General features: G+C 46.6%; 1 protein-coding gene across 6 annotated transcripts in view; it reads right to left on the reverse strand.

The window, feature by feature from the left end:
- LOC110311249 (DNA (cytosine-5)-methyltransferase 3B) overlaps window positions 1-27203 on the reverse strand; it is a 38894-nt gene continuing 11691 nt past the window's right edge. For 2 of the 6 annotated variants that reach the window (XM_029473992.2, XM_029473991.2), the window contains 20 exons: window positions 26120-26297; window positions 25521-25582; window positions 24911-25030; window positions 23016-23141; window positions 22278-22472; window positions 20589-20747; window positions 18433-18540; window positions 17893-18037; window positions 17435-17494; window positions 15985-16107; window positions 15782-15826; window positions 13619-13698; window positions 13228-13340; window positions 12651-12837; window positions 11873-11960; window positions 10789-10934; window positions 10384-10474; window positions 10004-10152; window positions 9140-9225; window positions 1-1501 (listed from right to left, as the gene is read on the reverse strand). In XM_029473992.2, coding sequence (XP_029329852.1) covers window positions 1360-1501; window positions 9140-9225; window positions 10004-10152; window positions 10384-10474; window positions 10789-10934; window positions 11873-11960; window positions 12651-12837; window positions 13228-13340; window positions 13619-13698; window positions 15782-15826; window positions 15985-16107; window positions 17435-17494; window positions 17893-18037; window positions 18433-18540; window positions 20589-20747; window positions 22278-22472; window positions 23016-23141; window positions 24911-25030; window positions 25521-25582; window positions 26120-26291 — 2397 coding nt within the window. In that variant the 5' untranslated portion in view covers window positions 26292-26297 and the 3' untranslated portion in view covers window positions 1-1359. Of the gene's footprint in view, window positions 1502-3244; window positions 3364-4014; window positions 4085-9139; window positions 9226-10003; window positions 10153-10383; window positions 10475-10788; window positions 10935-11872; window positions 11961-12650; window positions 12838-13227; window positions 13341-13618; window positions 13699-15781; window positions 15827-15984; window positions 16108-17434; window positions 17495-17892; window positions 18038-18432; window positions 18541-20588; window positions 20748-22277; window positions 22473-23015; window positions 23142-24910; window positions 25031-25520; window positions 25583-26119; window positions 26298-27203 lie in introns of all 6 variants that reach the window. The other 4 variants (XM_021184522.3, XM_029473994.2, XM_029473998.2 and 1 more) reach the window with 4 other exon arrangements.

Consider the following 27203-nt stretch of genomic DNA (forward strand, 5'->3'; position numbering starts at 1 on the left):
TAGAGAAATACAACTTTAATCAACCAGAAAGGTAAACTCTGGGCATCTGTCATCTTTGCACCTAAAAATTAGAAACCAGTGGAGACAAACTGTTGAAACAAGGCAGTCTCCCCACACCTGTGAAGTTACAAAAGCCCACACCGAGCGAGTTACAAAAAATGGTAACATGAAAATAGAAGTCTGAGAGTCATAAAAAGCCCGAGTGTTGTCCGCTTTTCTATAAAATAGCACCTGTAATTAGGTAAAAGGTGTTTAAAAACCATTATGATGGCATTTCTGAAATGCAGCTTTCTTATCTCCAGTGATGCCCCTAAAAAAAGCACCCCTTAAAAACACAATCTGTCTATCGTGGGGTAAAAAGCTTTTAACATCTCCAGAAGGTTTTCATTGTAGTTCCCCAAACACTGCTCAGATAAGGGGAACGATGTGCTTCTGGTCCTAGCTTCTCAGGAGGAACTAGGGGGTTCTGGGGACCTGAGCTGTTGGGGACTGGGCCCCTCATTTGGCAAGAGGGAGTGGGGAACGGATTTCCCTAAGCTTCCTCCTTCGTATCCCTCACACCTGGAAGAGGGCCACTCCACCCACCCTTCCTGAGCTCCAAACATTCTACTCCAGTCTTCGTGAGGACTAGCCACATGGGCCCCTGCCAGGGAAAAGCCCTAAAGGTGATGATGTCATCCCTGCTGACATCATCACCCTGGGAAATGCTACAAGACCAACAGGACTTCAGCCCTTGTACCAAAGCAAGGGGAAGGTGCCAGGAAGACTTAAACCATAAACGTCATCTTCAAATACTCCTGTCATCTTCAAATACTCCTGGGTGGGGGGGGGGGGGGTTGGCCCCTTGACCTTGCTCATCTGAGCCCACATTCACAATAGCATCCTCCAGCAAATGCGGAGTATGGGTTACTTAAAAACAAAATCTCAAGTGATTTTGCAGCATGAACCTGAGTACTAAGAGAGCTATTGAGGTTTTTTTTTTGTTGTTTTGTTTTTTTGTTTCTGTTTTTGTTTGGTTTTTTTGGTATCTTAGCCATCACTTCTGAGTGATAAACTCAGGAGGGTAAAAGAAAGCCATCTTACTACCTACTTCAAGTTTTAAAGTTTCAGGGTAAGAGAACATGAGCACCATGCCGGGCTACTCTAAGCAGCCAGGTCTGAGCTGTGCACTCGGAGGGAGCACCGGGGCTCCTCTGCAAGGGCCAGGAGGCTCTGCTCCCACTGAGCAGGAGAAAGCTGAGGTACAGTGATGTGAGGCCCCACACAGGTGAGCTAAGGAAGGGGACAGGTGAGGTGCCTTCAGGGAGGGGTGACTCTGGGCACTGGCTCTGACCGAGAGCTCCCCAGTCCTGGGTAGAACTATTCACAGGCAAAGTAGTCCTTCAAGGGGGCAAACAGGTGTCTGATGACCGGCACACTCCAGGACCTGCCCAGCAGCTTCTGACGGGCGCCGCGGCCCATGTTAGACACGTCCGTGTAGTGAGCAGGGAAGCCGAAGATCCTGGAGTATAGAGAAAAGATGTGAGGTTAGAAAGGTCCATGTCTCTAAGACACCAACAACAGCTATGTTCTGGAGGTCCAGGCCTGGGAAAGCCACCAGCCCCCACCTCCCTGCGCACCCACTGTATCTGCCCCAGGTCTCTACCCTTCCCCATGCCTTCTGACAGGACTATTGGGCTCAAAGGAACCTTCAAGACTACCAGTCCCACTGCTTTCTCCAAACACTTGCTGACAGCTGACAGGGAACTGATAGGATGTATCACAGCAGGCTGTGCTCCTGGTCCTTACATGCTAGGACCCTTAGACACCTAGTGTGAATTAACTCATGAATGATTGCCACTCAGCCAGAAGACATATCTAAATGCATGGTGTGGACTGGCTCGTGAGTGAAAGCCACTTAGCCAGAAGACACAATGTATATGGCTTCAAAGCATAATAAGAGTGAAGCAATTTGTTTGCTAAAGGAAGAAAAGGTGACATTTTCAATGACAAATACATGGGGCGGGGGGTGTCACATATACCAGTTCTTCTGTAGCCACCTGAACACATGTACACACACACTCAGACACACACACACATTGTCAAACACATTCAGATACACAAACACATATACACAAGTCTCTCTCTGTGTCTCTCTGTTTCTCTTTAAAATAGAGAAAACTAATCCCAGAGACAAAGAAAAACTGACCCGCTGTCCCCAAGCACCACAGGATTACACCAGCTCTGAAGTCACCTGTACCGTGTAGACACCTCAGACGCAGGCCTTTCTATTCCCTGGATCTACACAGTACCAATCAATATCTGAGAAACACTCAAATCCCAGGACAACCTACAACATGGACATATGACAGATTCCTACGAATTACAACTTATTCTTATACAGCCCCAAGGCTCAGGGACCTTTGTAGAAGAGGAACCTAAGATTGTCACAAGCCCAAGGTGGTTGATAACATCCTGAAACTTTCCTTGTGAATTCAATGTTGTGATGGCACACCAAGACGTGTGCATCCCACCACAGTGGGGGGAAGGCAGAAATCCAACGACTAGGTAAAGGCCTAGTGAACTCTGGGTAAGGGAAATCCAGCTGATATGATCCCCGCTGGGTTGATTGAACAGCAGAACAGAGTCCATTCAAGGAAGAAAGGGGAACCAGTATCTCAATGGGTGAAAGGCATGGGAGAGTGGAAACGAGTGTGATGGAGTTGAGGGAAAGGTGTAAATATGGCGGCTCACACCTGTAAGCCCAGCATTCAAGAGGCTGCAGCAGAAGTTAAGCCTAAACTAAGAGTTTCTCCCTGCTCAGGCCACAGACCACCTCTGTGTAAAGAAACACATCTGAAATGGGAAGATGGAGTAGTAACATCATGAAATAGTTAATAAAAAAGATCTGGGAAACACAGAAAGGCTCCCTCGGTGAGGTAGAGGCCATCTTGATCTCCACAGCAAACTCAAGGACAGTCAAAACTACATAGAGACCCTGTCTAAAACCTAAAACAAAAACAAAGAAACCAGCAAGTGCAACTGAGAGATGACTCCTTCTGTACAATAAAGAGATCAGAGAGACTGAGGCTGAGGAGGAGGCACACCCAGCAGAACTCTGGGGATAAACCAGTCCCCTTAGCTTTCCTCAGTTTGACCAAATTCTCAGACAGGAACAGTCGGTGTAGACAGGTCTCTGTCGCCCTGTCTCTCACCCCATCTCCCCCTTCCTGCCTTCACTCCCACAGCTTCCAGTGCAGCTCACCTTTCGAGCTCAGTGCACCACAAAACGTCGTCCTTGCCATTCATGACTACAGGGAAAAGCTGGTTTTTCCCCTGTCTGATGGAGTTCGACTTGGTGGTTATTGTCTGCACTTTCTTTAACTGGAGAACAAAACAACATCGCAGGATGAGCACAGAAGGCTTCCGAGTGGGCTCAGGCTCAGAAGCATCCAGAGGGGACAGAGGACAGAAGGCATGGGTTTGGAGAGGTGGCAGGGACAGACACACACAAGGAGAGGACAGAGAGACAGACTGGAAGGGATTCTTTATGTGTCCCACACATGCCAAGTTAATGAACAGGGAGGACCAGACACACATACATTTTAGCCAAAAGTGACGGTGAAGGATCACGTGGGGGCCAAGACACCAGTTACTGATCAAAGGGTCATGAAGGGGCAGAAACCATCCAGACTCAGATGGCCAGCCAGAGCCTGAGCAGTGGGGCCTTTGCTTTATGCAGACATGTGGAGGTCTGTGACTTCACAGCACATAGCCTTTTGCGGCAACATCCACCACTAACCGCTACTCCACAGAGCATCTGCAGCACAGCCCCTGTGCATCCAATGTTAACCACTGCAGAGTCCAGCGGCATATACTCCTTATTAGTCAGAAACATCGCCTACTCTGCACTGGAAAGAGAGACAGAACAGGTCTGTAGGGAAGGAGGCCCAGCACCGGGAGTCTGTGAGGAAATGAGCAGGCACCACGTGGACAGAGCCAAAGTCACAGTGTTGTGTCCACTCCACATCTTACCTTTGCTGTCCTACTGAACTCCAGGCAGTCCTGCAGCTCGAGCTTATCATTCTTTGAAGCCATCACGGGCCTGGGGACAGCCAGAACCCATTACTCTCCAGCGTCTGCCTGGGAGGTCCACGTGAAAGACCTCACAAGTCAGAGGAGGGGAGAATCTAGCTTTTAAAGATTGAACTTTTTAGCTGTATGTGTGTCTTGCCTGTTTATAAGAGCGCCATGTGCAGATGTTAATGGAAGCAAAAAGAAGATATGTTGGGGACAGAACAAAGAAGAGCAAGTGCTCTGAACTACCTCGCTAGTCCCCCAGCTCCAGAGTGTGTTTGACTTTGTCAAAAGCCTCAGCGGAAACCCATCCTGGTGAGTGCAAGGCTGTGTGCCAAAGTCCCTGAGGACAGCCCAGTACCTACACATAGTACAGTGTGTTTCCATTGAATGATATGCATTAAGGAGGATCAAGGCCTTATGCAAACCATAAAGTGTTCCTCCATACCCACATACAGGCACTATATCACCTTAGTATAGATCACCGTGGGCATCCTTACCATGAGAATATGCACTACTAGGGATGAGAGCTCAGAAAACCAACCTCCCATCAAACACATTCAGTGACTGCTCACCTGACTTGCAAAAGTGGATTCAAACACCAAGAGATGGGTTTCAAAGCAGAAACATGCCCACGTGCACACAGGCAGTCAAAGAACACTAGTATGGCAGCACTATTACAGGCTCAAAATACCTGAGACATCACAATGGAAGCAGTTGAGTTAAGGAATCACCCTGACAGCCACCAAATGACAAACACCACTTTCTTTTAGGGCCCTCATGAGCTTACAAGATACCAAGAGAAAAGGGTTTAAATCTACACAGGTTCAAAGATGCCTTCAGTGGGGTTTGTGACACTCGGTCACATCCAATGCAGAGACACAACAGTGGATGGTCAAGACCAAAATAAAGCTCACACAGTCAGTGTACACATGCTCACACAGGCGCACACAAGGATAATTGAAAACTTAGGGTGACAGGCCATCCCATAACCAAAGATCAGTTAGTGCAGTCTTATGTTCAACCTATCAAACCAGACTCTTGTTGGCCAACTGACTGCTATCCTACTCCAGGAGCACATACAACTCTTTGACTCATGTCTCTAGAGGTTGGCATCCTATTGGACACAGAATAACCTCCACTACCTCATTGGTGCCTCTTCCCTGTCTTCTCACTATTTTCCTCCTATCAGCCACACGTCTGCTCTGCCAAGGGGTCACATCCAAAGACTCAGGTCTGTGTGATCTGACTAGAATACAGACTCGTCTTTAGTACACACCCTTAATACCAGACAATGAAAGTAAAGTTAGTTTGTAAAGGATGCAGCCATGTTTGAAAGTGATGTAAATTGACAAATCAGATTTGACAGAATGAGTCAGACAGGTCATGCCCAACTCAGGAAACACAGGAAAGAGGTGTGCTGGTGTGAATAGGTTTGGCCCCACCATGGACTCCCATGTTTGAATGCTTGGTCCATAGAGCATGATACTAATAATAGTGTGGCCTTGTTAAAGAAAGTGTTGTCACTGTGGTGGCGGGCTTTGTGGTCTCCTATGCCCACATACTGTCCAGTGTGGAATCAGAGCCTTCTCCTGGCTCCTGGATGGGAACTCTTGGCCTCTAGCATGGCACATGTCTGCCTGCATACTGCCATGATGGACTGAACCTCAGAAACTGTAAGTCAGCCCTGATTAAAATGTTGTCCTTTATGGTTATTGTGTCCTTTCACTGCAATAAAACCCTAAGACAAGAGGCTAGGTAAGAACAGCATAGGGAGAGAGGAAGAAGGTAGACATGGGTGTGGTGTGTATAAGGCAGTTTTACTGAGACAGTTTTATAGGAAGAGGTTGCATAGAGAATAAGCAAGACACAGGTGAAGACAGAATGAGGCAGAGAATGAGAAGGTGCCAAAGCTGGTATGAGGCCAAGCAGAACAATTCAATCAGAACCCAAGAGAAACAGAATGAATTAGTCAGCTTGGAGGAGTTTAGGCCAGAGTTCAGAAAGAGCTAGAGCTGGGCGTGGTGGCGCACGCCTTTAATCCCAGCACTCGGGAGGCAGAGGCAGGCGGATTTCTGAGTTCAAGGCCAGCCTGGTCTACAAAGTGAGTGCCAGGAGAGCCAGGGCTACACAGAGAAACCCTGTCTCGAAAAAAAACAAAACAAAACAAAACAAACAAAACAGAAAGAGCTAGAAAGGTTGTCAACTCCTTATTAAGTTGACAACCTTCTACAGTTTCCAACGCCAACATTCAAGGATGTGGGACCATGAACTACCTGCATCTATACTGGGAGTTTCTTTCCATGGCACTCATGACCAAAAAACACTGATCTTTAAGTTTGTTTAGGCAAATCAACCCACCCAATATCTAAACAATCTAAAGTCCTTCCTTTGGCATAGAATACTCATACATACGGAGCCTTCCTTCTGTGCTGTTGAAAGGGAATCTCTCCTTGTTCACGAGAACAGGTGCAAAGCCACCTTCCCGGCCCTGAACACATGCACTACCCTCCTCATTAGCTTGTCACTCCACAAGTGTCATCAGTAGAGTCAACTGAACAGGGAAACAACAATGATGACTGTTCATTGTTGCACAGGGTAAGCACAGGATGTCCCAAAAATAAACATGGTATGGTAACCAATAATGCACCAGCCTCCAATGATTAAGTCATTAATGATACCATAAAACAAATAAATAAATTACTCACTCTACAGCAATACCCTCCCACCTGTTTTGTCACCCTTGGCCAATAGCAAAAATCAATGAAAATGTTCCAGAACGCATGGCAAGTCAGAGATCATCAATACCATTACATTGTGCATCTTCTCTGGCATAGACTTGAAATCAAACATAGATGAGAGGCTCCTCCAGCCAGTTTATAAGCACAGCTGCTTATGTGTAACCCCTGGGACTTAGAAATTATTGGTCCATGATAAAGGGTGGGAAACACCGAGGTAACCAGAGTGTGTGCTACTTATTCTTTAAATATTTACTATGTGCATGCAAGTATTATCTGCATGGATCATCTGCATATCACATACATGTCCAGCACCCTCAGAAGGCAAAAGGGCAGAGTCCCTGGAGCAGGACACTGAGATAGTCAATACATGAGTGGCCATAAACTTACTTCCATTATGTGGCAAAGTAGCAGCCTGTAGAATAGGAAAAGACGTTTGCCACTTACACATCTGATAAATGTATGTGTGTATGTTTGTTTATGTATGTATATATATGTATATAATATAAAAAAAATAAACCATGGGAACAGAAGTAATAAATGAAATTTTCAAAAAATGAAATAGAAATGGCCATAAGGAAAATGCAAACTGTAAGAGAGACCACATCTTACACAGTCTAATGGCCAAACAGCTTGTGGTGGTGACAATGTAGGCCAGGGGAAAGCCTGACTCATGGCTGGTGGGTGTGCAAACTGGCTCAGACACTATGTGCAGTACGGCAGCTCCTCAGTAGGTTGGAATGGCTCTGCCTTAAGATCCAGCTCTACAATAAACAGTCTGGACAATAAACTCAAGGAACTCGATATATTCAACACACTCCACATACTGGGCATACTCAATATACCTGACTACATAGTTGTTCAGCCATGGTCACTGTTGCTCCACTCTGGCTAAACGTTGGAAACTGCCTAGATACCCATCAACTAATGCATCGATCATGAAAATGTCCATTTATATAGTGCAATTATCCAGCCACTAAAGAAAAATAAACAAAATAATGAAACTTGAAGTAAAATGGATGAAACTTAAAAAAAAAAAAAAGCCTGAGTGAAGTAACACAGACCTAAAATGTCAAATACTGTATATTCTATCTTATATAGCTTTTAAGCTGGTAATAGTGTGCTACAATGCACAATAATTTAAAAACACATAAGGACATGAAGTGGGGGGGGTAATATAGTACTTTAGAGAGATAAAGGAAAACTGTAATAGATGGAATGCATAAGGAACATGGGGAGGTTTGCTGTGTTACTTGCATCCTGTGTGCAGGCCTGCATTTTTAGAATAATAAGAGGGAATCAGATAATCGGGAACGTGAGTTATGGATGGCTGTGGAGCACCAGGTGGGTGTTAAGAAAGCAAGGTTTGCAAGTGAGCTTCAACACTGAGCCATCCCTTCGCCAGCTACCACACTACTACTGAAAGCTCAGCTTAGTGTCCTGGTTGGTTACCAAGGGCCACCTTCAGGGCCTACTTTATAAACTCAGGGGACAAGAGAGTGGTGTCTTTGACATTTTCCATTTGCAATAGAATTGTAGGAATTCTCATGGGAACCTTAAGAACCATCAATCCCACAGTCAGAACAAGGTGGCTGGCTACCAAGGCCTCCGGCCCAGGCATCCAGTTATACAGAGCATGTATGGTTTTTTGGTTTGTTTTGTTTTTTGTTTTTTGTTTTTCGAGACAGGGTTTCTCTGTGTAGCTCTGGCTGTCCTGGAACTCACTCTGTAGACCAGGCTGGCCTCGAACTCAGAAATCTGTCTGCCTCTGTCTCCCAAGTGCTGGGATTAAAGGCATGTGCCACCACGCCCAGCGTGAACATGTATCCTAAAGGCAGAACCTCCAGAAGAGCCCTCACCCTTTCGTACACTGCAGCCAGTTAGTTTACAATTCAACATGGTGTGGTGACCTCAACCACAAAATTATGTCTTTCTGAGCCTGGAGAGATGGCTCAGCGGTACAGAGCATTGACTGCTCTTCCGAAGGTCCTGAGTTCAAATTCCAGCCACCACATGGTGGCTCACAACTCTAATGGGATCTGATGCCCTCTTCTGGTGTGTCTGAAGACAGCTACAGTGTACTCATTATACATAAAATAATTAAAAAAAAAAATCATTGGTACTTCCTAACTAATTTTGGTGCTGTTATGAAACATAATGTAAATTATCTGATATAAATAATGTGAATAATGTAAAAATAATGGAATAATGTAAATCACTGATAGGTAAACCCTGCTAAGGGGTCACAACACACGGGTAAAGAACCACTGCTGTACAAGGTTGGTGTTACCAGTCAGACCTGTGTATAACTTTGCTACATTCCCTGTCCCCCTCAGGGCTCTTACCTGTTCATTCCCGGTAGGTTACCCCAGAAGTACCGGGCCCTGTGAGCAGCAGACACCTTGATGGCATCAATCATCACTGGGTTACACTGCAGGAAGAAAGGGGGAGGAGCTGCTGCTGGAAACACCATGACTCAGAGGTGTAGGCTTTCCTAGCTATACAAGAGGACAGGAAGCACCCAAAGGCAGGCTAGAAGACAGCAAGGCTGGAAGACAGCAGGTATCTGTCTCTGCATGGTGAAGAGATGAGACCTGCGCACTTTGACTCATGCCAAAATTCTAGATGCAGAAGGCTGTGCATATGGACACTAACCGGAGGTTCAAGACAGCTCGGTCACGTAAGGCTGAATTGTAATCCAGCAGTAGCGGTGCAGTGCTCTAAAGGCAGAGACAGGAGGAGTAAGAAAAGAGTAAGAGATCAAGGAAAGCCAGAGCTGCATGAGGCCACCCTCAAAAAGAACAGAGACAGGAGGGTGGTTCAGCCGGTTTAGGTGCTGTGTGCCTGATGACCAGAGCTTGATTTCCTGGAGCCATTGTAGAAAGAATGGACTCGGAACTAACTCTGAACCCTTCAAACGTGCATCACGGCAAGTGTGCCTCTGTACACACACGCAAAATGAAGCTTAAGAAGAAAGAAAACAAAGCAAGAGATAGAAAAACACAAGCCTACTAATTTCTCCACAGCCCTTCAATCAAGCCATTCTCAGTGCAAATAGAAGATAGGCTACTGAATGACTGACAAGGAAGAGCCTGCTGCATGATTAGTTCTCTGATTAAGCCACACCCTCCTCTAAGCAGGAAATAATTTTCTCAGCCCTCTGTGTTAGTGGCGCCTTCCCTGCCAGGTTTCCCTGACAGTCCACTCACTGCCAGGAATCGGGAGATGTCTTTCTTGTCATTCACTTTCATGGCCACAACATTCTCGAACATCCAGAAGAATGGACGGTTGTCGCCCTCCTTGGGGCGGGTATAATTCAGCAAGTGGTAAAACTCGAAGAAGAGCCTTCCCGTGCCCTCTGTAATGGGAACAGCATAGGAGAACAAGGTTCAAATAAAACCGTCATTCCAAAAAGACCAAAAGTGTCCCCAAGACACTGCAGTAAAAGAAAGCAACTATTTGTTGTGTCTGGGACGAACCGGGCCTGAGTCAGGAATACGGCTGAACAACTGACAACAGCTTCTTTTCTCCATTTTCCACTTGAACACATGGCACATAGTGGTGCTGGAGGTTCCCAAACCCTGCTTACCATATAAACCTTTGCGGGCAGGATTGACATTAGAGAGATCGTTGCATGGGCTTCCACCAATCACCAAGTCGAACGGGCCCCACTCTTCAATCTGATAGAAAAAGCCACATACACAGCTGGTATGAGCCTGAGGACGTAAGAACTGGACTATGGGGGAAGCTGCTAAGAAATCAGCTATTCTGAAATACTCTTTGATTGCGCTAAATGCTTGAGCCAGATACCTCAATGCTCATGGTTTAACAGAGCTAAGTAATCCTGAATTATACCTCCAACTGCCCTGTTTGCACTTTTTCCCACCTGCAATCCTGGGCCTGAGGGATGGGGACAGCATAAGACCAGAAAAACTCCGAAGGATAAGAGGGATAAGGGAGATGTGATGAACCGCAAGAAAAGGGTGACCCGCACATTTTTCTTGGTGATTTTCCGGACGTCATTGACATATTTGATTTGGCCTTCATGCTTAATGGTTCCCACAGCGATGGACTCTGCACAGACTTCGGAGGCAATGTACTTCTCCACTTTAATACCCAACTCCTTGAGCACCAAGTACCCTGTGAAGGATCAAAGAGAAATGTGAGGCCAAGAGGCCAAGTGTGGGGCAATCAGCCCCACAGTGTCCTCCTGCAGCACAATGAGGACCCTCAGTCCATCCCTGTCACCTCAGAGGATCTGTGTCAACCCCGGGGGACCTCAGGCCCCATGGACTGTCTCATTCTAGGTATGAGAAATCTCACTCACAAAGTGGAAAGGAATCAGGAGTAAGGAAAGTATTTGTTGCCTAACTGACTGTAAATGTATTTATGCATGTAGAAGGAAACATATAAGAATCAAAATTAAAATGCAAGAGCTAAGACGTATGACCTTCCAAAGAGGGATGAAGAGCACCATGAGCCACAGGAGACCTGAGAGTGTGGTGCGTGTTGACTGATTCCTACAGATATACAAATTAAAGAAGATAGAGAGAGCCAGGGCTGAAGAGCACTGCCTGCTGGGGAGCAGAGCACTGCCTGCTGGAGAGCACTGTCTGATGGGGAGCACTGTCTGATGGGGAGCACTGTGTGATGGGGAGCACTGTGTGATGGGGAGCACTGTCTGATGGGGAGCACTGTCTGATGGGGAGCACTGTCTGGCCAGCAAACTCTCAGATGCTTGAAGGAAAACAAGATGCATGTCCCTTTAGAAATGGCCTGTAGATCCAGGCAGGGAATATGGCAGGAACAGGAACTTGCCACCAAGCCTGATGCATGGGTGACCCACATGGAACAGATATTGTCTCTGATCTCCCTGTGTCTATGGGGCAAACAGTCTTATACAGTCACACACATACATAAGCCCAAGAGTGACATGAGAAGGCACAGGCCATGGAGCACAGCACAAACAGGCACACATGACACCTCTGCTATTAATGTTCTCAATGGCCACACAGGAGACACCTTCATCTGCCTAGATGCTTCGTTCATTCATTGTCCTAACAGAGCATCAAACTCACCTGTTGCAATTCCATCAAACAGAGACAGGACTCTAATGGGCCTCCTTTTGGCAGCAGGAATTGCTGGGTACAACTTGGGCGGCTCCTGCTAGATAGGAAAGAGGAAGAGAGATATACAGAGTATCCATCCATCCTCCAGAGCCCAGAGGCTATGATGGGAACTGGTGAGAACGTGTTTGGCACAGGCTGGCCATTCTGTCCTTAGACAGGAGGCACAGCTGCCTCCTACAGACACACAGACAGATTAGGAGTTTGACTGGTAACTGCCAAGGCCTCTAAGAACAGAAGATAAACTCCTAGAGTGTGGGAGCAGCTGGCCCCAGGCAGCTCTGATGTTTGCTTCTTGTTCCCTCATCAGAAGGGGCTAGAATTGTCTGCTAGGTGTCAGTCGACTGGCGAGGGCTCCAAGCCTGATGGGAACTGGGTCTGTGGGGTTGAAATGGTCTGCACATGGGGTCTTGCACATTCCAGATGGACTCAACTTCAATGTTTAACCCAGGTTGCCTTTCAGCTCAACACACAGCTCATGGCTCAGCTTTCTGTGCTCTGATTTCAACCTTTCTTACTATGCCTGTTGCTGTATCTAATGCAGTATCTCACTATGGAGCCTTGAATGGCCAGGAACTCACTATGTAGGCCAGGCTATCCTTGATCTCAGAGACAGGCCTGCCCCTGCTTCCTAGGGTCCCAGATTAAAGGCTTAACTCTTGCTTTTACATATACACAGGATTTCACAGGATTCCAGATCCTGGGGACTATAATTGAATGGGTCACTTACAAATTCTTCCAGGTCAGGATCAGTAGTGAAGAAGTCTTGCAGGCGCATGTTCCAATCCTTCCTGCGTCGGAGGACCCCATGGCAGCGCTGAGGGAGGCACATATAGCAGCTCCAGGGTTCCTGCAGCTTGGCATCCTCAGCTGTGCCTGCGCCCACCAGCACCTCCAGACACTCCACACAGAAGCATCTGTATCGAGTATCCAAAGAGAATCGGCATCAAGGTTACCAGGTGATCGTCCTGCAGACCAAGTTCCCCTGCCTAATGGTCAACCTCCTGCCTCCAAGTGTTTTTCAGCTATAGGGTAAGAAACCACTTCTTGGATATGGATCATCCAATCTCCTCCAAATCCAGAACCTTCCAACCAAAGGCTCACAGGTCTGACTTCATGGGCACACCTGACCTGAGCCCAGCACTCAGTGCATCAATGCAGTACACACTTGTGAGCAACGGATTCCACAAGATACCACTGGGTGCTTATTTTCTGTTTGGGTTTAGCTGACTACAGGCTGCTGGTTCTGCAGGGTTCAACCAGGCACCCAAGACCCACTTGTCCATTCCGCATCGAGGGTCACTCACCTGCAGCAACTTGTGTTACTGCACAGCAGCAGTTCACGGCCCTCACAGCACACGGTGCAGTAGGACTGATAGCCGTCCTCGTCATACATGTAGAAGAGCTCTAGGAAGCGATCCTGGCCACCAGAGAGAGGCAGGTGAGACTACAGCCCTGATCTCAGCCATGCCTGGCTAGCAAGCCCCTGGAGCCCTAGCTGGTGGCCTGGCATGCTCTTCAGAGACAGTACATGTGACCTGAGTGTCCTGTGGAGGGCCTTCTCTGCTCTAGCACCTGTCCCCCAAACAGGAAGGGTGTGGGGTGTGCCCTAGAGAAGCTGTTCACTACTGCCTGGAGCAGGGACTGTGCTAGGAGCCCGGATGGGGATGGATGTGGCATGGGAGGGAGAAGACTTACCCGGCAACTCTGACAGAGCCCACCCTCAAAGAGGGGGTGGAAGGACACAGGGTTCTTCTTTCCACAGGACAAACAGCGGTCTGAAATAGAGATGGGGTGTCAGAGTTTATGAAAATCAAAGGCCTTGTAGCTGTTCAGGTGTTAAGCATTAAAGTCCTAAATACCTGGCCCAAGCCCGCCCTGTGTCAAGGCCATTTTCTATAGCCAATGCTGTATTATAGTGTAAACATTACTGCTTCAAACCAACAAAATAGGATGTTTGTCAGGGAGCAAAATATCAAACACTGTGAAAGGCTACCTCAAGAAGAAATTAAAATAACTGCCTTGAGTATTTCTAGTTTGCATACAAATGGAAAAAAATAATAATGTAGGCACTAATGGTAACTCCAATTAGCTTGGCATGTAACAGGACCAATCTAATCCTTACCAACAAAGACTGAAGCTGTGTCCTCTACCTTGAGACAGTTCAGCATATTTTACCTAATTGCCTCAATTTTTCTCATGTGATTATTACAGTGGCCAAAATTAGCCACGTGTAACGCAGCACACCGTTAGTCCCAAGCACTCATGGGGCAGAGGCAAGGGGACTTTTAGCTCCAAGACAGCCCGGTCTTGTAGGGAGTTCTAAGACAGCTTAGGCTACACAGAGACAGGGCCTCAATAATTACATAGGTAGGTAGAGAGACAGATTGACAGACAAGACACACGGACAGTAATGCTAGCCAAGACTCTTACTGGGGGGTGGTAAGTGACTTGTATATGGAGGTAGGACCAACATACTTTCCGAGCCTGTTATGAACATAACAGGCTCCTTTCCCAGGATGAGAGAGATACAGGCTGTGTCTCTTCTTTTAATGATTTTTGCAATTTATTTGCACATACTTATGTTGAAGTACACATGTACTCTGAAAACCATAGGTCCATATTGGATCTCTCTTATATTTTCGTTGGTTTTCCTCTCATAGTCTGTATGATTGCAAAAGCACGCTCGGGCAGGCTCATGTACATGTGAATACGCCTGAATGAAGAGATTCCCATAATCAAACTGAAGAGATGGGCCCTCTACCTCTTCTTCCTCAACTGGCACAGTATCTAACTCTATTGCCCATGCATTCTAATCTTCTATGGACTCTATTGTATTGACCTGTCTTGTACTGATCTGTCTTCTACCGCTCTGTAGAGGCCCTAGGATTATAGGTGGCTTAGTCATAGCTTTGTGGAAGTGTATTTCTGGGAAAATAATCTGGGAAAAAATTACCCTTACATAGTAAGTGGCACGTTATCCGACACCATGCAGGTTCATGAAGACTATGTCTATACCACAGGGTACATCTGTCCCCACAGAGTCATATCACTCAAACAAACCACACTGTTATTTGTACTCATTACCTCAGTCTATGTGCTCACACAGACTAGGGCAAGGACAGATTACAACTCTTCTTGAAGAAAGTTGTATGTGCATCTTACCACGAAAACATCAAGGCCCGCTTGGCTTCCCACAGTTTTGGCAAAAATGCAGCACAGGTTTTATTTGAACCATAAGCTACTTACTGACAGACATTTCCCTAGTTAAGGGATGTAGTTTCTCACTCGATACTAAGCAACAGTCAATATTTGAGGATTAAGGGACAGAAAGTTGGTAAGGCAAGATGAGGCGATAGGAAAAGCCATTAATTACTATGACAACAGCAAAGTAGTTCCCGAAAGCTCACAGTTCCAAAGCTTAGCCAAAGGACCACAGCTCACACTTCCCCTACTGAGATCTAACCTAACCCATCAGGTATTTCAAGGACAAAATCAGATTCAGTTAAAAATAAGGAAGTCAGGGGCTGGTGAGATGGCTCAGTGGTTAAGAGCACTGACTGTTCTTCAAATCCCAGCAACCACATGGTGGCTCACAATCATCTGTAATGAGGGCTGACACCGCCCTCTTCTGGTGCATCTGAAGACAGCTACAGTGTGCTTACATATAATAATAAATACATCTTTTTTAAAAAAAATAAGGAAGTCATGTTACTATGTCTTATAAATGTAAGAACTAATACACAGGGGACAGACCGAGGTCAATGCCCATGACTCTGGATTAAACCCTTGCAGAAGGGCAAAGCCAGGGTAAGGCGGGCCTGGGGCAGCCCCAGAAGGAGGGATGGGAGACAACAGTACCTTCCAGATTGCCCTTGTTGTTGGTGACATCAGAAGCCATCCGTTCTGTTGAGGAAAGGGGGACAGGTGTGAGATGAGGTGGGGAAGTCTCTCCTGGCCCTCAGCCTTGCTCCCCTGTACCCCACAGTGCAGTGGTCCTGAGGGCCTGCTGCTCCCAGTTCTGCCCGTGCATCCCCAGACCCTCCAGCATCTCCCCCATTCACCTCGGCTCTCCTCATCCTCCCCTCGGTCCTTCCCACCATAGCTGTTGGTCTTGAGGCGCTTGGGTGGGGGGGAATACTCAGAAGCAGCAGAGTCATTGGCTGTGCGCCTTCGACTTTTGTTCTCTGCAAGGGAAGCAGACGGGATTTGACTGAAGGGTCTAAGAGACAAAGGAGAACAAGGCCATGTTTTGCCTGGGATCCAGCTGCATCTATAGCAGGGGACCATGATGGGCATAGAGAATCACAGTAGAGAGCCCAGAGCAGAGGCCAATACTGTGACATCTGCCAATAACCAACAGGAGCATGGAGCTACTAAGCATTTGAAATGCCAAGAGAGACAGGATTTCACTGAGAGGTCCAGATTGTCAACTGATGCTACTGACTGGTTCAACTGGATTTGAATAATGGAATCTACTTTAGCGAATCGTATTAGTTAATATGCATTTAATAATCATGCCAGCTAATTAATGTCAATTAGCCAATATACACCTCCAAACATTACTAAAATAACTGAAATATTCTAATTTTCATAAGTGGTAACTTAGAAAGGTTAAATGTTTTTCTTAATTTCAGTTTATTTCCTTACTAGAAAATTATTAAATTGATTTTTTTTCTTTTTTTGCTGAATGTGCCGGTTCATGCCTTTATTAACAACATTTCAGGAAACAGACAGGAAGCTCAAGGCCACCAAGCCTACAAGTTTACAAAATACAGCTTTAATAAAACCCACTTTTAAAAGAAAGTTTATATTGGCTCATATTGCAAATCACTATATCTGACTCCTCCAACTAAGGAAATAATTTTCCCATGACAGGGTTTCTCTGTGTCGTCATGGCTGTCCTGGAACTCATGCTGCTGACCAGGCTGGCCTGTTTTCTGAGTGCTGAGATTAAAGGCATGCACCACCACAGGCAGACAGAAAAATAAAATTATAAGGAAAACCCCTAAGGAAGGTAGGTGTAACGATACTCTCTTATACCCAAATCAATCCTGAGCTACATAGCAAAAGCATGGCCCTTGAGATGTCTCTGTGGGTACCCACATGTTTGAAGTCTAACATCATAATACCAGGGCTCCCAAGTATCAGAGGTTATACTCCTATAAATCAGTCTTATTTCTACATGTCTCCTAGCATGAACATTCAAAAGAATGTAAGAAAATGTAAAGACAACAAAACTCTCAAGGACCTTTGACGACAAAGTGACAATTGCCAGTGCTCATATGTGTCATTAATATTAAGAAACAAGAGAGAAGGTGATACCCAGAGAGTGTGGAAGGCCGGATGTGCACCCAAGGTTAGCCTGACAGTCAGTGGTGGGGGTGGGGTGAGGAGTGAGGGTGAGTGACTCAGACCAGCCTAGGAGTTTGCTTCTTCTCCAGAGAGTGCTGCAGAGACCACAAAATTGCAAGACAGAGCAAAGAAAACCACTTAAAGATGGGAAGGTAATACCGCGTCTCCTGGGTTCTAAGTTCCTACTGTCTGAACGACGCACCTTCGACTTATTAACCACTTTGGCAGGAAAACAAAACAAAAACATTGTATTAGATAAAGGTACTGTTGGCATACATCTTTCATTTCATTACGTTGAATCATGGGTCTAATTCAGAGAGATAAGCTACCTGACAAAATGGCAGGTGACCAAATCCATTTATTTTAAAGAGAAACAGGAACACAAGGGCAAAGGATGAATTTGAACATGTAGAAAAGATTACTTGCACATGCCCATGGAAACAATGTGTCCAGGAAGCCACATTTCAAGTAAGTGCCCCCAAGTCTCCATAGGTTTTTAACAGCCCTGGGTTCCACAGGGCACAAGAGGCCTTGCTTGAATTGACCCAATGCATGCCCTGGGAGTGGCCATGTGGCTGGGGCTAATACCATCCACAAAGGCATAGGTTCCTTCCCACCTGGTTGCTTGTTGTTGGGTTTGAGGCCCTCGATCCCAGTGGGCTTGAAGCCGCCGTGGGCCCACTCCAGCATGGGCTTCAGCTGGTCCTCCAGTGACTCTCCAGGACTGCTGGAGAAGGTCTTGCCAGCTCGTACCCTGGCTTTCTGCCAAGACACAAATAAAGGCAAACTCTGTCCATGAACGAATGCGAGGGACGATTGAGGTATACGCCAGGGCAAACCCAGGGATTCCCCCTGCTGGGGGCCTGCATTTTCCTAAACAGTGATGTCTTTCAGAGTTAGATGGGGATAAATAATTGTTACAAATGTCTGTAAAAGGCCTTTTCTAGTAGTATGACTATGTGAGCACACAAGCCAGTAATCCTGCCTTACTTAGCTGACAGCATTAATTCCTGAGTGACCCCCATCAGACATGTGAAAACGCAGTCCATGCATTTTCTTCCTCGGCATCCCTGCCTCTAGGCTACTCTGGGTAACATCACTAGCCTGCCCTCAGTAGGTTTCTTCTTCCCTGCCTGTATCACCCACACCCACGTTACCTCCAGAGTGTGGTACATGGCCTTCCGATAAGAAACCAGCTTATTGAAGGTAGCCAGATTAAAGTGCTGGCTGAACAGCCCCAGAGCCACCAGTTTGTCAGCAGAGATCTAGGAGAGAAAAAAATATGACTGTGATTGACCCACACGTAAACTCGGTGTGAAGTGGTTCCCTCAGAGTCTACTCCAGCACAACTCACAGAAGCCAACACTGAGAAATAAAAAGCAAAGGCCAAACAGCACACAGCACAGACTACACAGCTGGAAACACCAGTGTGGGGAAGAAAGACGATCTAGGTGGAGCTTCCTCGGCATCCTGCACAGGTGTGAACACATGTGGGTGAGCAGAGTGGACGGCACGTGAGGCTCAGCCCTGACACTGTCCTCCCCGATGGATTCTCTGCGTGTTCTTACTCTTCCTGTCTCAGACTCCGTGAGCTCCCACAGTGCACTTTCAAAGTATTCTGGAGCTCTTAATACCCACAGCAACTGTGTTCCTCATCTTGATCACTAAGGCAAATTATTTGTGCCACTACGGACATGGATGGGATTCATAGTGAATGCAAGTATAAAATTGGGGGACTCGGGCCATATGAATATGGAGAGTCCCTGGACACAGTGCTTGCCTTTGTGTTCAGCTCCATCTTATGCTTATGCGTAGGAGCTTCAACTCTGTGATGTGGCTCCCACCATAAGCTAGAAGACAGTGGGGGTTAGGTAGGCTTTGAGTAGATCTTGGCCTTTGGCCAGTGCCATAGTATGTTGTACCTAATAATCCTATCATCCCCGTGCTACTCCATATAGCCACCTGACCCTGTCTAGAAACAAGTACATTATGTCTCACTGGATCAAAGCAATGGCCGATATCCCTGCAGTCTGATGCTTCAGAGAGTAGCATAGACCCATGAAACAAGTCCTATTGCTCCCTCTGCTGGTAAGACAACTGTATGTAATCGCAGATCAATCTTCCATGTCCTGATTCCTACCACAGGGGAATGTACACTGTATTTCAGAAAAATAGTCAGAATAATTACAAATCCGTAGGAAATAGAACCTAAAATGGAACAAAGTCCTCTAAATGCCATTTAACTCTCAACTTGCTGTACCTCATGAACCCTTTTCTATCTTCTAGGAATTGGCATAACACTGACATTCCTTAGGAAACCCTCCAGGAAGTCCATTCTTCCAGCATCACTCAAATGCAGACAGCTGGACAATTTTTAGGGGTTAACAACACACTGGTTCCTTGTATACAGGACTTGAGTTAAGATTCCCAGCATCCAAATGGTAGCTCATAATGGTCTCTTAAGTCCTAAGTCAAGATCCAGGGGATCTGAAAATCTGAAATCCCCCTCCTGGCCTCCCATGCTGTATAAAACTACATCCAGGGAAACACCCATACTGATTAAGAAAATGTTTGAAGCAGATCTTGGCACATGCACTTAACATGTGGGCTGCTGCTGGGATGGTAGAACTTGCCTAGCACACATGAGGTGGATGGGTGAGACCCACAACCCTTAAAAGGCACACAATCAACTCAATTTATGGTCAGAAGACCCTCATTAGAAAGATTCCTTTTAAATGGCTAATACTAGTTCAAACTATCTTTTCATGCAGCCTCTATGACTGTCTTGGACTTCACACAGTAGAGAAGGGCTATCTCTGCTGGGATTACAGGGGTAGGAGTGTGTGTGTGTGTGTGTGTGTATGTGTGTGTATAGATGCCTACAGAGGCCATAGGACAGCATTAGAACTCTGGTGCAGTCATGGGCAGCCTGATGTAAACTCAGTAACTCAGATCCTCTGTAAGAGCAGACAGCCACCTCTTTTAACCACTACACCATCACTCCATCAACTCCTTTTCCAGCAGACTTGTCACAGGCACACACCTTCAGTTACAGAACTCAGGTGACAGAGACAGAACTCAAGAGTTTAAGCCAGAGAGTGACACTGAGACCCTGTCTCTAAGAACAAAGCAGCTGCTCAGAGTCTACAGCAAGCATCTAAGACACGCAATCCAAGAAGTCATTTTCTTCACTCAAGTACCAATGCCAAGCTCACTGCAGCCACTGGCAGAAAGGCGACCTTAGAGCCACCTCCAGAGAAGAAGCCAGGCCTGAGGTATGAAGAACCCCAAACCCGCCTTGCCCTTAGCTCACCTCAGAAAACTTGCCATCGCCAAACCACTGTACCCAGCGCATTCCGGGCATGGCCTGGCGCTTGGAGGTGGCTTTCCAGGACACCACCATGGCAGGCCACCAGGAGAAGCCCTTGATCTTTCCCCACACGAGGTCACCTATTCCAAACTCTTTATCATCCTGGAGAAATAAACAGAAAGAATTGTAGTTACCAGGTCAGGTGAACCCCGAGAAACTCCATTAACCAAGGGCAAGAAAAATCTTGGCCATACAAAAAGATGCCTAGGACAACAATATGAACTAATCAGTACCTCCAGAGCTCATATCTCTAGCTGCATATGTAGCAGAAGATGGCCTAGTCGGCCATCATTGGGAAGAGAGGCCCCTTGGTCTTGCAAACTTTGTATGCCCCAGTACAGGGGAACGCCAGGCCAAGAAGTGGGAGTGGGTGGGTAGGGGTGCAGGGTGGGGAGGAGGGTATAGGGGAATTTTGGAATAGCATGAGATGTAAATGAAGAAAATACCTAATAAAAAATTTAAAAAAAAAAAAAGATGCCTAGGGAGCTGGAGAGATGGTTCAGCCCTTAAGAGCACTTACTGCTCTTCCAGAGGTCCGAGTTCAAAACGATGCCCAGGAAAAATAAAACTGGTTTTTATGGCAAGGACAGGTCATCACTCTGGAAGTCTATCCTGTCTTCCACTGCCCCAGGGATTAAACTCAAATGAGGCTTGGTGGGAAGTAACTTAAGCAGTGAGCCCGAAAACTAAGTTAGGAAAGCAGCAAGCAGCCTGTGCTCACTCTTGAGTACACAGTCCTTGGGCTAACAGCCTCCTCCTCCATAACTTATCTACAACGATGCTTCGCAAAAAGACCAACATGAGACTACATCAGGGGGTATTCTGAATGAACACAAAATTTTGGCATTGTCAAGATGGATACGCCTTGTAATGTATATGTATAAGTATTATAATGCATATGTCTAAGTAGAAAGGCATTAACTGGCAATGTATACCAACAACCTCAACTGGTTAAATAACTCCAGTGCCTGAATACATACAGCATGATAACACTATTGCTTAACTGATATAAGCCACAAATATTATCTAAAAAAATTTTTTTTAATGTCCCCATGGCAACTACTGAGAGGCTAAGTTGGTGGGTGGGGATCATAGTAAAGAAAAGCCATACTATGAAGTCCTTAGATTGTAATCCTATTAAAACTAACAGAAATTCCGATAGCATGTGCATATAATCCCAGCATTTGGGAGATCAAGGATCAGGAGGCAATCCTTGGCTACACAACTTGTTTTTTTTTTCTGTTCTTGAGGCAGGATCTATCTCACTACAGTGCTAGCATGGAGCTGCCTGCGCACAGCAGGCTTGCCTTTGCCTCTTGTTTATCATTAAATGTACATTGTATGAAATCTTTTTTTTTTTTTTTTTTTTTTTTTTTGGTTTTTTTCGAGATAGGGTTTCTCTGTGTAGCCCTGGCTGTCCTGGAACTCACTCTGTAGACCAGGCTGGCCTCGAACTCAGAAATCCGCCTGCCTCTGCCTCCCGAGTGCTGGGATTAAAGGCATGAACCACCACCGCCCAGCCATGTACAGAATCTTAAAATCATTTAGTCACTAAATAAGTTTTACAGTTTCCTTCTCCCTGTATTTTGGACCTTAATGCAAACATAGGCCAGTATCCCTTCTCAGGCTTACCTGATACTCTGTGCTGTCTCCATCTCTGCTCTCTGCATCCACTTGTGTGGTATCTATGCCCTCCTGATCTCCATCCTGGCTCAAGTCAACTGATGGGGTACTGACGCTCTTAGGTGTCGCTTCTTCCATGAAGTCGACGCTGGCAGGGGATGACCACGGCGTGCTTGCTGAAGACGATGCTCGACGTCTCCGAGACTAAGACATAAGGATGAGATTGAGACCCAGTGAAGCAAAGCAGAAGGAGGTACACGAATAGATAGTATCCAACAGGTTCTCAGAGAAGGAAGAATGGAGAAAGAAATCAGCATTCCAGAAGGCACAGTTACATGAACTGGCAGGCATTTATTTGAGCCCAAGGCAGAGCAGAGACAGAATGAACAGTGTGTGTGTTCACTGACAGAGGCTCTGAAGCTGCGTTCAGGAGAGGGTAGGATCCATCTGGAAACAGAAGAATGTGCTGGCCCTGCTGGGTTTGCCTCGAGACAGTAGGAAAATATACAAAAGTCAAGGGTGAATGACACCAGTGGTTTGGCTCAACTCCAAGATGGGCCTGAGACCTGAGCAATCGGGAATTCTTGCCTCCTCAAAGTAGCTCCAAGTAGGATGAGTCAGAACAGAAAGTAAGAAGCCAGACCCTGGAAAGCAGGAGCGTGTGAAGAAAGCACATGCTAAACATACAACAATGTTGTGTTGTGGGGAGTGAATGAAGCAGATCTTGAGATCAGAGATGGGACCAACCCTGGTAGCTGGGAACTCCACGGGGTACTCCTGCACATGGTGGCGGCCCTGCCGGCCTCGGGTGATTCTGGGGGAGGCTCTTTGCCTCTCCAAGCTGGAGGTCCCATTGCTATGTCGGGTTCGGACCTGAAAGTGAGAAAGGATAAATACTGGACCTTAGGTGAACAGTTGCATGGGGCCCAAAGGCTCCCAAAGGAATAAGAACTTGAGACGGCCTCAATTCAACCTGAAGTGAAGAAGACCACTGGGTGTAATCTCAGGGATACCTTCAACAGGGTATCTTTGCAGGAGACTATCAGACTTGTTCCACGTCACAACACAGATTTGGCCTCCTGAACTGGCAACAGCAAATGGGGACTGAATTATTGTTTGCCTTCCTAATGCTGTAAGGCTTAAATGCAGTTCCTCATATTGTGGTGAGCCCTCAGCCCCCTCAACCATAATATTATCTTCATTCCTACTTTGTAACCACATTTTTGATGCTTTAAGAATCACAATGTAAGGGCTGGTGAGATGGCTCAGCAGTTAAGAGCACTGACTGCTCTTCCAAAGATCCTGAGTTCAAATCCCAGCAACCACATGGTGGCTCACAACCATCCGTAACGAAATCTGATGCCCTCTTCTAGAGTGTCTGAAGACAGCTACAGTGTACTTACATATAATAAATAAATAAATAAACATTTGGGCTGGGCGTGGTGGCGCACGCCTTTAATCCCAGTACTCGGGAGGCAGAGGCAGGTGGATTTCTGAGTTCGAGGCCAGCCTGGTCTACAAAGTGAGTTCCAGGACAGCCAAGGCTACACAGAGAAACCCTGCCTCGAAAAACCAAAAAAAAAAAAAAAAAGAATCACAATGTAACTGATACAGAGGATATCTGACATGTGACCCTGTGAAAGGGTCTTCTAACCCCCTCCCAACAGCATTGAGACCCACAGGTCTCAATCATTGACTTAAACCAAGTATTATTATTCCAGGAGAAGCACGGGCCAAGAAGGCACTGGAAGAGAGCAGAGCAGAAAAGCGCAGTTTTCTCAGCACATAGTTTGTGCTTGCCTGCCGCTGCCATTTATTAAATTTGCTGCCGTTTTTTAAATTCACTGCTGGATTTACACAGGTGAGCTAAGGTCACCACTGTCTCAGTGCAGCACTGATCCTCCTGCCTCCACCTTGTAGGTCCTGGTGTTCCAGGATTTCCACACACCCAGGCTTAAAGCTCATTCCCTGCCATCAGCAGGACTCTAACTTAGATCTGGTCACACGGTGAGGGTGAGAACACTGGGGACCGTAACTCAGTTCCCTGTCGTTTTAGCAGGAATGGGTAATGAATATGAAGTCCTCCTCAAAGGGGTTGTAGTTAGGAAATGTCGAAGATATCCAAACATTAAGTGGTTTTTGTTCATCAAGTTCTTGGTGTCACCATCAAGTGACTGTCAAGCGGCTGTGCTCATGTGCTCTTTGCTCTGTCAAATGTCATTTTACCCTGAGACTCAGGTTATAATCTGAATTACCCTGTAGTAGCTGAAGGATATTAACACTTAACCAAGGGGCTCAGTGGGTTAGGGGACTTGCCAAAGCCTGCTAATCTTGAGTCTGGTTCCTGGAATCTACACGCTTTTAAGGTAAAAACCTAGCTTTTGTAAACTGTCCACTGACCTACGTAACACACATAAAATCCAATGTGTCGGGAAAACAAATTCTGATTAAACAGTGTCTCAGTCTCTCATTAAGCAGTGTCTCAGTCTCTCATTAAACAGTGTCTCAGCCTCTCATTAAACAGTGTCTCAGTCTCTCATTAAACAGTGTCTCAGTCTCTCATTAAGCAGTGTCTCAGCCTCTCATTTTTTATGCAGGCCCAAGGATGGTAAGAGGTGCCTGAGATAAGCAGTGGGACTTACAGCCGGGCTTTCAGAGATCGTCCTGGTGTCCTTGGTCTCACGGGTGAGCTTTGGCATTAGAATATCAGAGCCATTCCCATCATCCACTTCATCATCTCCATCTCCATCTCCTGTCATGTCCTAGAGGGAAAAAGGCCATGGGACAGAAGCATCATTATATTGATGTAGTCCCCAAAGTACATCCTATAATCACCTAGTTTCTGTCTAGTGAAATGTCACCTCTGCTAATCACGTGCATTAAAAAAGATAAATCCCAGACCATCAGCACGTTACAGAAATGAGACTATTTAGACACCTCTCAACTTATTCAGAACACATACAGGAAGACCTGAGCCAAGGGGTTGGTGGAGGCCACCCTGGTTTACAGTGACAACCAAGACAGTCTCAAAGAAACAACCCAAACACCAAAGATGTCATGGCCAAAGCAAGCTACCTCATCCCAGGAATGAGTGAGTTTTGCTCTATTATTGTACTGAGGACAGATATACAGGAAGGATCGACTCAAACGGACTTTCTTGTGCAGTAGAGAATTCCATTTGTCTTGTTTTTTATGAAATCAAAGCAGAAAGAAAAGCCCTGAGCCACAGGAAGAGATAGAGGCGGTAGGTACCTGCGTGTAATTCAGAAGGCTGGAGACCTCCCTCTTAGACAGCCGGGAGCTTGACCTGCGGCCTGCAAGGAAGAGTTGGGAGGACACATTTGGGAGCAGGACAGTGGTCATCAGCCTACAGGGTGGCCTCAGCTGACCCCAACGTAGTCATTTTAGGAAACCAGTGTCCGTCATATCCAGGAACTCACCGTCAAAAGGGTCACAGGGCCCGTCTTATGCCTTTGTTGCCATAAGCTGGATATTAACATTTTAGGGTGGAAAGAATCCCTTTCCTTCAGACCATCCCAGGAAACTGGTTGATGCTGGCTATATTTCAAATTTTCCCATATGGGCAAGTAGCTCTTGGGATCAACAGGGAAATGGGCCATGCTTATCCATTCTAGAAGGTCCTAAGGGACTCTAGATGTCAAGGATAAGAAGGGACAATACAGGGGACTCCAAACCAGTGACAGAGGCATTTCAAGTGGTCTCAGAACTGCAAAGAGGAAGAGGCCAGTAGGCAGCATCTCCTGATCACTGTGAAGCCCATACAAGAGAAGCAATGAGGCAGTCTCTGAGATCTGTCATGGAACCTGCCGTGTCTGAGCTTTGACACCCACCTCTGGTCTCTGGTGTGCAGACTGGCTCTGTGCAGATTGCCTCCAAGACTGGGGGTGAGGGAGCATCCTTCGTGTCTGAGGACTGGTCACTGAAGTTCCCATTAACAATTATGCACTCCTCAAATCCGCTGGCTCCCTCTTCTTCATTCAGATGTCTGCTGTCTCCCTTCATTGTTTCCTGTGGGGAAAGATCAGGATATGTAAAAGGCAGACAGGGCACACTGCAAGGTTTACACCACCAGTTCTCTATTCCCTGTCCAAGAGACCCCATGACCCAGTCTCAGGCTCACATGTCCATGATCCCAAGACTCTTCGCAAACAGAGCCTATCTGCTCACCAAACTGTGAGGCTCAGAACTTGGTTCCATTTGGCTTGATGGGATCAATGCCCCTGATGCCTGCTACCTGGACCGAACAGGAGGATGGTGCTAAGGCTGGGGTCTGAGACTAGGACTGTTCTGCAATTGGCCAGCTCTTCAAACAGTGCCATTTAGGGCATGCCTACCTGGACCTGCTTGAACCAGCCTAGGTTCCCATCTGTCCCCAATCCCTTCCCCGGCCCAACCTCTGCAGAGCCTAAAGAAACCAGTGTACTCTTTCCCCCATGACCCCTTTGTTTACTGTCTCCAGGTCTCCTTCCTTCTTCCCTTCCTCTCAGACAGGCTTTCCTCCTCTCCGTGGCAGCACAAGCCCCACCCCAGCCCATCCTCTGGGCCCCTTTGGTCAGTTGGCCTGTCACTCATTCCCTCTCTCATCAGTGGGAGCTGAATCCCAAATTCTGAAGGGAGGGTGGAGAAGCACTAGCAGAGGCTGTGGCAGTTACCAGCAGTGAGCTCTGATAAGCCTGACAGCCTCATCCCACTGCCAAGACCTGGCCTTGTATTGCTGTCCCTCCAGTAAGCCAGCTAAGACAGCTAGCCAGGGCTTCATTGGTGGGCTGAGAGGCTTGTGTGACCTGATTCACTCTCTACAACTTTGTGGACACCAATTAGACATAGGTACAGGTAAGAACCTGTCCTTGGCCAGGTAACATGCCTTTAATCCCAACACTCAGGAGACAGAGGCCGATGGATCTCCAGGCCACA

The sequence above is a fragment of the Mus caroli genome, unplaced genomic scaffold (assembly GCF_978045245.1).
Source record: "Mus caroli unplaced genomic scaffold, Mus_caroli_1 scaffold_2, whole genome shotgun sequence".
Classification (NCBI taxonomy): Eukaryota; Metazoa; Chordata; class Mammalia; order Rodentia; family Muridae; genus Mus; species Mus caroli.